The following is a 13,773-nucleotide window of genomic DNA, read 5'->3' on the forward strand; positions in this document are numbered from 1 at the left end:
GCCACCGTTTGGGCAACCCTAAACCAAAGAGGAATTGTCATCCATTTTACCTTAGGAGCTAGGTGTATTTGCCTGAGATCAGCTTAAGGTAAGAACGATTTTCTGTTGACTGATTTAGATTAAATTGGATGATAGTAAGAAACCCAGTTGCCAATTAAGCAATCCATCCCCATCCTGGGCATCATCTGAGTTTTCTAAACTTTGATGAGTAATGTCATCAACTCTAATTTCATTCATTTCTACCTCTACATTAAGATATGTCATGAAATTAATGTCAGCCATTATAAAAAACATAAATTTTCTTTTACCTTATAATCATCCAAAAACAGTAAATTTTCATACAGTCATGCTGAGATGTTTATTAATTATATTTCTAGATAAGGATTATACAACAATCTTGGAGGCTAATTTACAATCCTTAAGAGTGCAGCATGGATTAATTTTGAGTATACTTTTAGTTGGAACATGGCATTTTCTATGACAATTACATTAGCAGTATAATATAATGTAGCATGTTTTACATTTAATTTTTGGGATTTTTTAAAATAAATTAATCATTATTTTGGTTGCTAAACCCTTGGGATGACAATGCACAGAATAAATAATTGAACAAACAAATCATGCAATTAAGTTTATTAATTTTAAAAAAAATATAATTTCTTAGGTAGCAATTTTTCTGTAAAAGTAAATGTAACTTTTGTAGTTTTTATACAGTTTTCTTCATTTTTTGTATTCTTTTTACATGAGTTTAATCTATAAATACTTCTGTATTTTCATCTTCTTCATGTTGATCTTCATCATTATTAGAATTCTCAAGTTTTTCACGTATAGCATTAATATCTTCTTCTAGTTCTTTATTATTGGGACATAATTTGAATGCCATTTCTAATTCTGCTAGACCTGCTGTTAGCATGTTTAATTGGCAGAGTGCTGTACCACGTCTTGCATGGCATAATGATCTTGAATTTGAATTCATCTCTACACATGGGGTCAGTAGTTCTAATGCCTGTAACATTTATAAAACAAATATTTTTATGATAATAATGTGAAGTATTTAAACATACACACACTTTGTGTTATAGTTTTTCTTTAATAAAGTTGGGTTATAGAAAATTATGGGCAAGATAGGTATCAGAAATATCAACCAATGCACACAAGTAAAAAATTTAGCTTCAGTTTAAAATTTGTAGTGTTGTGAAAATGACACTAAGTTTCCTCTGAAGTACAAGTAGTAATGACCACAGTTGCCCAGTCTGGTTGCAGTCTTCCTTCAAATTACTCAGGTTGAACCATGGCCATGAAGCATATAATGCATGCAATTTTATATGTTGCACAACAAAAAATTACCACACCTTGAATCTTGCTTAATTATTCTCCCACCTACAAATGCTAGCAATAAATTATAAACAGGGTAGAATTGCTGATTTTTTTTCTCTAATTCAAAAGGCCAAAAATAAAGTGAGGCTGATATGACCTAGTACTGATGAGGTGTTACATTCTCCAGCCTGACCAGTCTGTTTGGAAATGTGATAGAAAGTGGTATGTATAGGGAGGTTGGGGTCTAATTCTATCAACACACTTTTTGAATGTTGGGTATGCGATCCAGTGAATTACTATATGTAGGAGGCAAATGGAGATAATTAGGATATGTTTTTGGGCTGGTGGTGAAAGTTTTGATATTAAGATAGCTGGTAAACAAAAATTAAATTTTACTTAATAAAATTTGATCTGAATTCCACCACCCAGACTTGTCCAACATTAGAAATAATATTGAAAACAGTTATCTCTATTATTAAACATATAATGTTAGTGACAGTCTCTCAAAAAGGTTTTTTCTTATAAAATTAATAAATTTCAGTTAATAAGTTAAATTCTGCAGTTTTTGTTTAAAATACAAAAGGTAATGCTACCACATATTAAAACTGACTAATGAGGATTTTTATCCAGTTATTGTCAGTTCGCACAAATCCTTGTAATTTTTTTCTATTACATTGTGGAGCTTCCAAACCAAGAGGGTTTGTTCTGTAAATAAAGGTTAAGCTGTAACTAATGACATATACAAAATCTCAGGTTTTATAAGTACAAGACCGTAGAAGTGTTTGTTTAGAATGTGGCAGTGTTCTAGCTGCCTAGATATTATGTTTAAATAAAGTTAATCCAATCAGTTAATTAATATTCTATCTCAAACAAAGTTTAATACAATTAAATTTAAGTTTTTCTGAAGACCTTTTCCTGAGTAGCCTCCATCTTCTCAGTATCATTACAGGTTTTTTCAACATCTATTGAAAACTTTGCTAAATTCTATAATAAGAGTTTTTACTTTTAAGAAGTAATTACTAAAGATTGTTAGTTAGTACATGGTTGGCTTTCAGTCACAAAACATGATTCAAATATGCATTTGAGAAAAGTACTTTAGTGAATGATTTGTTCAGTAAGTATGATGTAATAGACTTAGAGTATTTTTTCCTTTGTATAAGTTTTCTTTTCCTGCTGTATTATTCAGTTTCCATATTTAATAACTTGGTGTTATTTGCACCTTATCATATTGATTGCCGTATGACTTATTTATGTGACAGAACACTAGATCAGTTATGTTTATCTAGATCAGTGTTCTGATCTAGATTTTATTTGATTATACTTTTTTATATTATAGTAGCTGTCAGTATAATTTTTACAAAATTGAAAATTATCTATATGCTATTATTTATTTTCTACAAATAATTGATTTCATATATTTACAATAGATGCTGGTTCACTTTATGATTCAGTATTAAATTTTTGGAAAGATGGATTCTACAGGAAAATATCAACATTGGCAGTACTGGCAGACCTGAAGGCCGCTTATGACACTGTCTGGTGGCCCATGTTCATACATAAGCTTGCTGGACAGGGAATCTCTGGAAACCTATTTAGTTGGGTAAAGTCATTCCTGTCCCAAAGACAGATCTGGGATCTGGAATACTGTAGGTATTCCAACTGCACATCAAGATTCGCATTCAACAGCAAGGACTAGCACAGGGAGTTGTCTTGAGCTGTTCTCTATTTAATATCATGATAAATGATATCCTGGGTGTGGTAGGAAGCGTGCCTGGCATCTAGGCACTCCTTTATGCAGATGACTGTATTTCTGGGGAAACAGTGGATCCATCTCTTCATTTGAGGTCTGTTTAAATGAGGCTCTGATAAAACTAGAACAGTGGGCGAGACAAAATGCAATGACAGGGAATGCATCAAAAACCATCTTTCAGCTTTTCTCTCTGTCAACAAAAATACCACCAATCGACCTCCAGTACAATGGAATAGCGCTGGAGGAAAGCAATGCATCTGAATATTTAGGGGTTCAACTGGACAGATGTTTATTGTGGAAGTCCCATATCGACCACTGTGAGGAAAAGGCGGTAAACAGAACTCTCCTACTAGGAAGACTGACACCACAGAGTGGGGTACAAATCAGGATGTTCTCAAGACTGTCTACAAGTCATAAATAAGACCTGTACTAGTATATGGGAGTGAAGTGATGGTCACAGCCAGCACTAGCACACTACACTAAGCAACCTTGACCTTGTTCGAAATACAGCCTTAAGGGTAAATCACAGGTGCTGCTAAGTCCACCCCTATTGTAGCCATGGAGGCACAGACTCAGTTTGAGCTCCTACAATCATACTGAGAAAGGGTAACATTGAGATTCTGGGAGCATTTCAGGTGAGTCTATAAGCATCAATGGACCAACTACCAGCAAGCTACTTCTAGGCTGAGGCATGAACCAGGACTTTTTCAACCACTTACCTTGAGCTTGCTACAAACTCGAGAACCATTTGTGGCCAAAACACGCCTCATACAACATGAATTGAAGCAGCTAAACCTATAAACTATCCACGAGGAATTTCCGGAGGACGGGTGGATTTACATCTACACTGATGGATCTTCAATTTCAGACTGTGGAGAAATAGGGGCTGGGTACTACTGCCGTCTTTTTCAGGAACATATAGCAATAGGTGTCTCCCTTAGCAACTATGATGTCGAAGTTGAAGGAGTGCACACCGCTGCGACAAAACTGGAAAAAGCTAGTTTCTCCTTTGAAAGCAGTGTTTCTGGTCGAATCCTAAGCCACTATACATAATCTAAAATGCAACACCCAAACGGACTGCCAGAGGATGGTTGAGTGTGGAAGAAGAGTGAAAGCCTGGGAAATCGTGGGTGGACACTGATGTTTCAGTGGAAAACTAGACATGTCAACATACGTGGAAATGAGGAGGCCGATAAACTAGCCAAGTTAGGGACGACTCTACCCCATCCTAGTTGCCTTGTATCCTTGCGTTCATCCAGGACACTGGTTGATGTGGTGGTCAACAGATGGAATGAACAGTGCCTCTCTGAGACAGCTGCTGTTAGGAGATGGGATGCTTTGGTCACTGATGGTCCTATCAACCCTGGCTTCTCGCATGCGGTCAGCGTAGCTGCCTTCCGACTAAAAACTGGCCACGACTATCTTGCTTGTCACCTACATTGCATCAATGTGCTGCCATCTCCTGACTGTCTGCTTTGTGGTTGCAGGACAATGAATGCTGATGACCTGAGATATTGTCCGGGCTTGGAACACACCCAGCTGGATGAGAGCCCAGAGAAGCCCATCTTTATTGGTCAGTGCTTTGCCAGACGGCTCAACAGCCAAAAGTGGCCATTGGCTAGTAAGTGTTAATTTTTAATATGAAAAATTTAATTACAGTATGAATAAATTTTTATAAAATATCAAGATCTCTTGCCATATGAAAATTTTATCACTTGGAAAAGCTACTGTCACATTGTTTCTGTGTAAAACCACATAAAAAAACTGTGTTCTTTCATGAAATAAAAAGTGTTGTTGGTCTTATAATGGTGGTTTTTGGTATTTTTAAATACGATAGTTGCTTTCAATTAAAAGAATATTTAAAGTTAAATAAAAACTGTCAACAAAGTTTTTGTACTTTCTTGGCACTAGTTATTTATTCTTATATAGTAGAAAAATAATGATATTGAAAAAAATTTAAAAGATTCAAAAAATTAATATTTTTTACTATTTTCTGCTTCCATCCTCAAAATCACCATCCAAAAATTTTTTTGTTGATTTTTCTACATCTTCCATTAAATTAGAGAAACAAAAAATCCATTAAAAATGTATAACCAATAAAAAGTTATCTTAGATTTATTTTTTGTGGGTGGAGGTGAATTATGCCTGAACTTTATTGTAATATTATTTCTAAAAGTTTATTATTCGAATTTAAATTTTTAATATGATTAAAAGCTTAAATAAACCCAAAACATTTTAAAAAATGCAAAAAACATTTTTAAATTTTGATCGGCTCGCCACTTCCAATATTGTCCTCACAATATTTTTTTGTATCACTTTCAGTACTACTTTGCCCAGGAAGATGTTAAAAAGAATTTGTTAAAATATATGCCATAAACAGAAAGATTTTTGGGTAAGGGGGAAAAATTTTAGGGCAATTTTTTTTTTAAATTGGTAAAATAAGCATGCATGCATGTACTGAGCTTAAATAACGTGGGGTTATATTAGCAAAATTTTGAGAAAATTGACCACCAATCCCTTCTCCACCATCTCAGAAATAGCAACCCCAAAATTTTACCAATAAATTTCCCCATATACTTGAATCTCTATACAAAATTTGATCAGATAGGTGTATCCAGTCAGAAGTTATTAAGCTTCAAACATGCCTACACACGTTCGTATGACGTATGTACTAACATTACCCCAATTTTTTTTTGTGTTTTAAGGTCCTTGGTTTATGAAATGTTAAGAAATCAAAAAAACCCATACCCCATTTTTTGACTGATTACTATATTTCCTTCTTGCAGCATAGTTCTAGAGCTATGATGCCAGGAAAGTAAGATGGATGCCGCAGTATAATGGCCTGCATCTGTTAGCATTCCAGAGAATATCAATTTCGTCAGAATAGTGTTGGAAAGGAAACCTGGTAAAAAATAGAAAAGCAGCAGTAGGAATATTGATATCTTGATAATACATATATATGCAACAAATTTTAAAGAGAACTGAATTTTTTTCTGTACAAAACATCTTTTGCCTAAATCTACTAATCAACCAAACATCAAAATATTTGCTGATTGGACTTCAAATGGAGAGGTTACATTGAACAGTGTTTGGTTTTCTGAAAAGCACACTGTTAGATAAAATGACAGATTTATAATAAAAAGTAAATTTTTAGAGGGATTACATAATCTACATGTGCTTTTTGAGAAGATGCACCATCTCATGGTTTCTGAATGATTGGGCAAATGTTTTTTGAACAGGTTTTTTTTGCAAAATGAACAGACTGCACTGTGAGGATCAATTCTGGTTTTCATCTGCAAGTTAATTGTAAAACCGCAAGGTAATTGAACATATTTGCTGGCTTTCTTGCATTATAGTTTGTATTGAAGACGTTACCAGATGTAATAGTGATCATATTGAATGCATGATTCAGTAAATCTTCTGGTAATTTGTTGCATTTTATATTTTCTTACCTATGTTGTGATAAAAATATTCTATAATTTTGTACACAACTCAATACATTAACTTCTGTTACTGTTTTTATTTTAGTATTTTTACACAAATTGAAATATAATTTTCTATCAGCTAAATCATTTCTATAAACAAACCAATTAATTTAATGTTAAAATTGGGCTTCAACAGAATCAAATGGCCAAAAGTAAATAGAATATTCCTTTAGGAATGAATGTGAAAAATATATTGTCCCTTTTATTATGAAATTGATAAAAGTAAAATACATGAATCTATTTTATGTTTAAAATGAAAAACATATGATGACTTAATTAATTAATGGAGGTAGTTTGCAAATATTGCATGAAGTTAATATTCTGTGAATTTTTTATTACCTTTGTTGTATCTTGTACGACTCTGCGTAGGTTACCTGCTGCCAAATGTGCTGCTGCTCTGTTTGAATAAAGGGCTGGTAGTTTTGGATTCAGTTTTATCCCGTGACTATAAGCGCTGATAGCTCCAAGATAATTACCGACTTTATAAAATGAACTGTAACAGATTATTCAAAGTTTTATTTTAAATAATGATACAAAATGGTCATTTTATCGTAATATTCTTAATATTAATATACTGCCAAGATCAGTCGGTTTATATTTGTTAATATTTAACTGGTTAGTAGTCTTGATTATATCTAGGTTTTTTTGTAAAACAACAAAATTTATTAAGAATTATGGATGCAAGAAGGAGTTAGGGGATGCATGAAAGAAAACTAATTTTCATTTTTTCTTTAGAAAATTTTTTTCTTTATTTAATCTTTAGATGTACAATTTCTCAAAAACTATTAAGTTGTTTTTTCCTACTATCTAGATCAGCTAATGAATTTGAGAAAGTTATTAAAAAAATGTCTTTACCCAAAAAATTGTTAAACCTTAACCATTGCAGATTTGCAAACTAGCCCGTTCATCATCATAAAAGTCTACGTACTGATACATCTATTATCAGGAATAATAAGGCAATGAAATTAATTAATAAGGCTATTAATTAATAGGTAATTCATTAATTTCATCATGTGATTAATAAACACATGCAACAAAAAAAAAATTACCTTCATACTGAAATTCTTGTGTCCAAAACTAATTTCAGTAACAAATTCTTAGTATCACCATAGATTTTAGATAAACCAGCACCGTTATTCAATTAATAAGTTCATTTTTTATTTGTACTGTGATATTTAATTAGTTTTGAAATTAAAGAAATTATTTTTACTTGAATAATATATTGATACTGTATAGAAAAAAATTCATACGTCACTAACTCTACAATCTTTTATTATATTTTTTATGAAACAATTCCCAAAAAACGTAAATGCATATAAATATATGTAAAAAAAAATAAATTAAATGAAAGGTTCTGATTAGTTTTTATATTTATTCAAACATAAGTTCACTTGACATCTTTCACAAGGTATAAACATATAGCTCTTACACTAAGTTTTTCCTTATATGCTGGCCAAAGTGCAATCTACCTTTACATCTTTTATGGGAATTAATGATCCCTTAATTTCTTTCTAGCGTCTTCTAAATAATTATTTTGCTAGGCCTTCCCCACATCAATGTTTTTATACAAATGCGACAGAGTGCTTTTGCTAATTCCCTCTGGGCCATATTTTTATTTTCTTCCTTGTTGTTGGTAGTTTCAATTATCCTTCTACATAAAACCCAAGAATCTATTATAGTCAGGTCTAGTAAATGATAAAATAACCGAAAATACCATTTCATTGATTTCATTTTTATTCTACATTGCTTGATGTTATTCTCCAGCAAGTTAACATTTCTGACATTCTGATTGTATTTAACTGACAACATGGTATGGTAATATGTTGACCTTTTTGTAATTGTGTGGTTAATCGGAACTCTGTGTGGGAATTGGAAGCTCTCTAACATGGGTAGAAAAAAATAACACATTCTTATATTTGAGTAGCTCAGAAGATACCTTACATCATCAACGTATGAATACTCTTGTGAATAACCTCTTAGTTTTTTTCATTGTCTCATCGGTGGAGAATTTACAACTGGGAATTCTATTCCGCATAACTATGCCAACAGCCCAAACATTTTCAAATGCACAATCAAATTCAATGAAGTACAATATCGATCAAAATAAATCTTATAATTTTTATACCTGAGAACTTCCCTTACTAACCTTATCATAAAATTTCTACTAGCTTCAATGCCTGGTTCATCAACAGCATGAAATCTAGATTCATTCTCCTGACTGCTGTATATCTCTACACTTATGAGGTTTATCTTTCATGTGAATTTTCATCTATTATGATAACTGATTTTAGTTGTGCAGACTTGTTTATCAATAGAAAGTTAATCACTAAAAGGAATAGTAAGAAATTTATTGTTTAAATAATCTAATGCTGGCCTCAACTTGAACAGCTCATGATATGAATGTCAGATTTCAGTTGTTTTGAATTATCATTGGAGGGAGTCTACCCTTGATACAGAAAAAAATTTTTTAATTTTTTTTTGTAATTTTTATTCTACAGAATGTACTCTTTTAAACTGTGCAGTTATTTCGTTCTCCGTTGATCACAAAAATTTAAATAAAATATAAGCCTGTTTCCATGGCAATATTTTGTATTTTCTCCGTGTAAAATACAAAATTCAATAGCTTGTACCTCACGAATCAAAAATGATAGAAATATGGATATTTTGCCATTTTAAACCTTGTTCTTTATTCTATTTTCTTTCATCCTGTAAGTTATGCCACTTTGAATTTCATAAGACATTGCTAAAACCAAGTGATACAATTGGCAGGTGCTGTGGTAGATTGCAGTCTTTAATCTCTGTTTTCCGAAAACTTTAATTTATCTGTTTTGTTAACACTAAAAATATCATAACTTTAGTTGTATTGAGATAACTGCATGAATTTTTTTTACGTTGTACAGAAAATATTTGTGTAGATGCATGTGATAATCTTCTTGTATATACAATTATGAGAAGGGGTTGAAATTAAAATGGTGATGATTTTTTGTTTAAAAAATTTATAACAAAAATTCTGCAAGATGTATTTTTTGTGTATACACAAGGCACTAGACACTTACTTTCTCTTTTGGTGTTTTTTCTAACCTTTTATCTTTAGTAAAAAATGAGATACATTTATTCTTTTAAACAGATTCATACATTTATTCTTGGGAACTGTTTCTACACCTCAATCCCTATTTTAGGGGTTGAGGTGAAAATTAAATTAGTACTCTTCACTGTAAGTTAAATAAACTACCAAGAATAAACTTCTATTCCCAGTTCTAAAGAAAAAAATCTTTTTGGGTAGACTCACCCCTTAAAATGCAAAATGTCTAATTTTTTTCAAATTGTTTAATTGACAGTGTTTCTGTCATAGTATCTACTACTGTATCAACACAAAAGTCTCTAATGTTTGTTTGAGAACAAACTGAATTTAAAATACAAATATCTATAAACTTTTGAAAATCAGCAATAAGCAAATTGATTCTTTTTTCAATATTAGTTTGACAATTATATAAATATGTCTCATCAACTAGTTTTGTTATTATCTATCAAAAAATATTTGAAGCAGTGATATAGAGCCTAATTGACTGATACAGTCCAGTAAGTTTATGGAACCTTTAAATTAATTTTCCTCCATGGAAAAATTAGGAGGTATATTTTTCCAACCAACTTGTCTCTTAGTGTAGTTTGTTTTAGATCTTTTCTTCATATTCTTATTACTAGTATTTCCACTACCACTGTTAGTTTCATTGATTGCAACAGTATTTGTAATTGATTCATTTATTATATCAGGTGGTTCAAAAGTAGGAGCTACAGATTGCTGTGTAGAGTTTGTCAAGTTTGATTTAAATTGTCCACTCATATTATTATTATTACTAATAATTACATAATTAATATTAAGTTTCATTTATTGCATCAGACATCAAATATTCAAATGTAGAAACCAAAGCTAGAGACTCTTGTGCAGAAGGACCAGATATGTGATATTATGCGACATAGTGTTATATAAATCCTTACCTTTCTAGCAGAAAGATTTTATACCACCTTGATATAATATGTGATATCATCATTTTCTCAATTCTGTACCATTTAACACAACGTTAATGTCCAAATGATATGTAAAATAAACAAATTTTGCCACCACTGCAAAAACTGACACACAATAAATCACAACGTAACCTAGAATAACACATCCACCTTACAAATACCTAACTCGGAAGCACACCTGTGTAGATATACAAAGTCCAATTATTATCAGAGTATATTATGAAATATTCTCAACTAATCATAGTTCTAATAAAAAAAAAACAAACATTTTCATGTTAAAAGATATTTTCTTCAAACAAAACTTAATATATATATTAAATAAACAGTATCCAAAAATCACCTACATTTGTTGTATACACACTTATGAAAAACTAAGAAAAACCATGTGTTTTTGTAACACAGAGGCATTTAACGATGATGTTAGATGCCTCTTATGTTTTCTTATCGTTAGATGCCAATGATGATGTTTTATACCAGATCCATTCCTTTGCAGAAGTGCAAAGCATAAATAAAGTGTACAACGTAATTTAACAAAAAAATGTCTTTTTTAAAAAAATTGATGACATATTTTAATATAAAATTGATTTTATTTCTGTTAATGTTCAATATTTGTTTCGTTAAGTAGAAATTTTTCAGCCTATTGATTTGTAGTTACAAACCATCAGGCCAGAGCTCTGTGTTCATTGAGAAAAAATTACCACTGTTGGAGAGAGCCTGGGCCATCACATTATATTAACATTTAAGGTACAGCATTCTCTAAATCTTGCATAAATTCGTATATACATATATACTTTGTGCAAGTTGTCCAGCTCATAATTGCCATGCTTGCAAAATGAAAGTGTGTACCTTAATACACACCCTTTTCTTCAAAGGATAAAATCCATGAATTTTCTTTGGAATAATGTGTGTAATTTTTCTGTGATCAAAAGTTGTGTACTAAATGCTTCTTATCTCCTACTGCTATGCAGTTCTTACATGGAACCCGTATCTTAGTTACTAATCTGTAGAGAGAGAGCCCTTCCTAATTGTTGGTTCTCTAATATGAGCATGTTTTAAGTACATAAGTACACATATAAGCAAAGATTTGTGCCTGACATTGCAAAATGTGATAAGTCTATCTAGTGATTCCATACTTTTAAGATTCATCATTTTAGACTGCCTGGAGTTAGGTCTCATTCTTGAAAAGTTAGTCATGTACATCACCGTGCTTATATTTGTTAGTAACTCTACCTAACAAAGAGTATGTTCTGTTGAAGCGTTTAATTATGAACTCTTGTTTCTATAAATTGTGGCCAACTCTATGCTAGGGTTCTGTTGATGTAACTTTGATGTGCTTTTAGAAAACATATACTTCTTTAACAGATGGCTAGTACTGTCCTTTTTTATTCTCTCATTGCTCTCTAAAGAATATAAATAGTCTTAACAGCTTGAGAGAAGTAGTTAGATGTGTTACTTTTTGTAAATATGCATTTGAGTAGATTATTATGTTCTCCTGGAGACAGATGTTTGCTAAAATTTATTTTTTAATACCTTCGCCATAATTATCTCCATCTGCTAATTTACTCAAAGACTGTCTTGTCTGATTGCTTCTTAAAATATTAAAATTTTAGTTTTGCAAAATGTAATTACTGATGATTGAAAATTGTATGATTCAGATATATTTTGATTTAATAAGGTTTACTGGCTTTTGTATCTACGGCATGTGGATTTTTTAATAACCAAGACATGTGTTGATCTTTTCAAAAAATTAAGTTTTACGTTAGTAAGAATACAACAAATAGAAAATATTTTCAAATTAAAATCATGTTAAAAGAAGCTAAGAAATCAGGTGAAATTATAAACCCTTTTTTCTTAATCAGTAGACAATATAAAAGACAACAATGATATTTATAGATTATGTAAATTATACAAACAAACGTCCATTCATTGTAATAAAATATAAATAGCCTAACTAATAGAACATAAAGGATCATGTTTAATTACCATTGGAAATTATTTTAAAAAAAAGATTTCTAATATTGCTGAGAGACTTTAAAAACAAAATATTATTATTAATATAAAGAAAATTTGCATATTGGAAATAAATATTATTCATTCTTATCGATTACAGTACACTTAAATTTAAGTGTGACACTCGATTTATGTCACACTTTACCTAAGCCTAACCCAGGTTTCATTCTAAAGGGTTGTTTAGATGCTGAGATTAGATTAGTCTTTCCATGCTCAGGTTTGTCTGTTCATTGGACTGCATGGGTTCAGTCTTCCTTCACATTTTCAGACTTCAGCGCAGCTAACACAGACTGAAATTAATATTTTTATTAAGCTTTCTTTCTTTCTTTCTTCAGCTCCCTTCAGTATATAATCCAAATATTATTAAATCTTTTTACTACAGTTTTGAAATCTATTATAAACTGCTGTTTTCTTATTTCAGTCTCTGTTGTCTTTTTCCTTTTTACCTTTCTAGCTGGTTGAACTGTTGCTTTAGTTATATATATGTTGTAAAGTATGCATATAAGAACGAGAAACTTAGAAGTTATCCAAGTAAGTTAAACTTTTGTCATGCAGTTTGAGGTATGAATACAGAATAAACACACTATCAAGAGAAGAATGCGCTATCCATCTGCAGAGTAGCTATTATTTGTATTGCCTATTCATGAACTTTCTGTAGATCATTTGTATAAATTTGAGCTCCACAGACCAATTATTTTTTGTCGACCATTAACATGCAATGACATTCACTTTGGTTTGTCTTCATAAACACAGTTTGTGCAGACGGACCGACGCATTTATCTGTATGTATAAAGGGCCCTTAGATCAAGCTTTTTCAGATATTGTAATTATGAAATTTTGAATGTTATTGTTTTGATAGGTTTTGAAGGATATTTGTGTTTGTAATGCATAAGAGTAGTAGTGTAATGAGTAAGAGCAATTATTGTGTCGGTTCATTTAGAATATTGTTTTTATGTATCTAATTATTTTGTATTGCTAAAGTGTGTTTAGTTTTCATACTGCATCACTTATGTGCAATATTTTTATTTTGTTTATCTGTAAATATGCATGAGGTGAATTTGTGAAAGTGGATTCATGTGACGTGCTTTTATGTATTCTTTATATCATTATAAAAATCTGTCCTCTGATTGCTATTCTAGAAAGAATTTCATTGCAGTCAAATTTGTAGATTCCAATAATTAAAAT

At 31.2% G+C, this 13,773-nt stretch overlaps 1 protein-coding gene across 1 annotated transcript in view; it reads right to left on the reverse strand.

Moving 5' to 3' along the window:
• Positions 1-748: 748 nt before the first annotated feature.
• Dnaaf4 (Dynein axonemal assembly factor 4) overlaps positions 749-13,773 on the reverse strand; it is a 35,253-nt gene continuing 22,228 nt past the window's right edge. The window contains exons 6-7 of the mRNA XM_075369408.1: positions 6,892-7,045; positions 749-1,006 (exon numbers count right to left, since the gene is read on the reverse strand). Coding sequence (XP_075225523.1) covers positions 749-1,006; positions 6,892-7,045 — 412 coding nt within the window. The remainder of the gene's footprint in view (positions 1,007-6,891; positions 7,046-13,773) is intronic.

This window comes from Lycorma delicatula, chromosome 6 (assembly GCF_047948215.1).
Source record: "Lycorma delicatula isolate Av1 chromosome 6, ASM4794821v1, whole genome shotgun sequence".
In the NCBI taxonomy this organism is placed as follows: domain Eukaryota; kingdom Metazoa; phylum Arthropoda; class Insecta; order Hemiptera; family Fulgoridae; genus Lycorma; species Lycorma delicatula.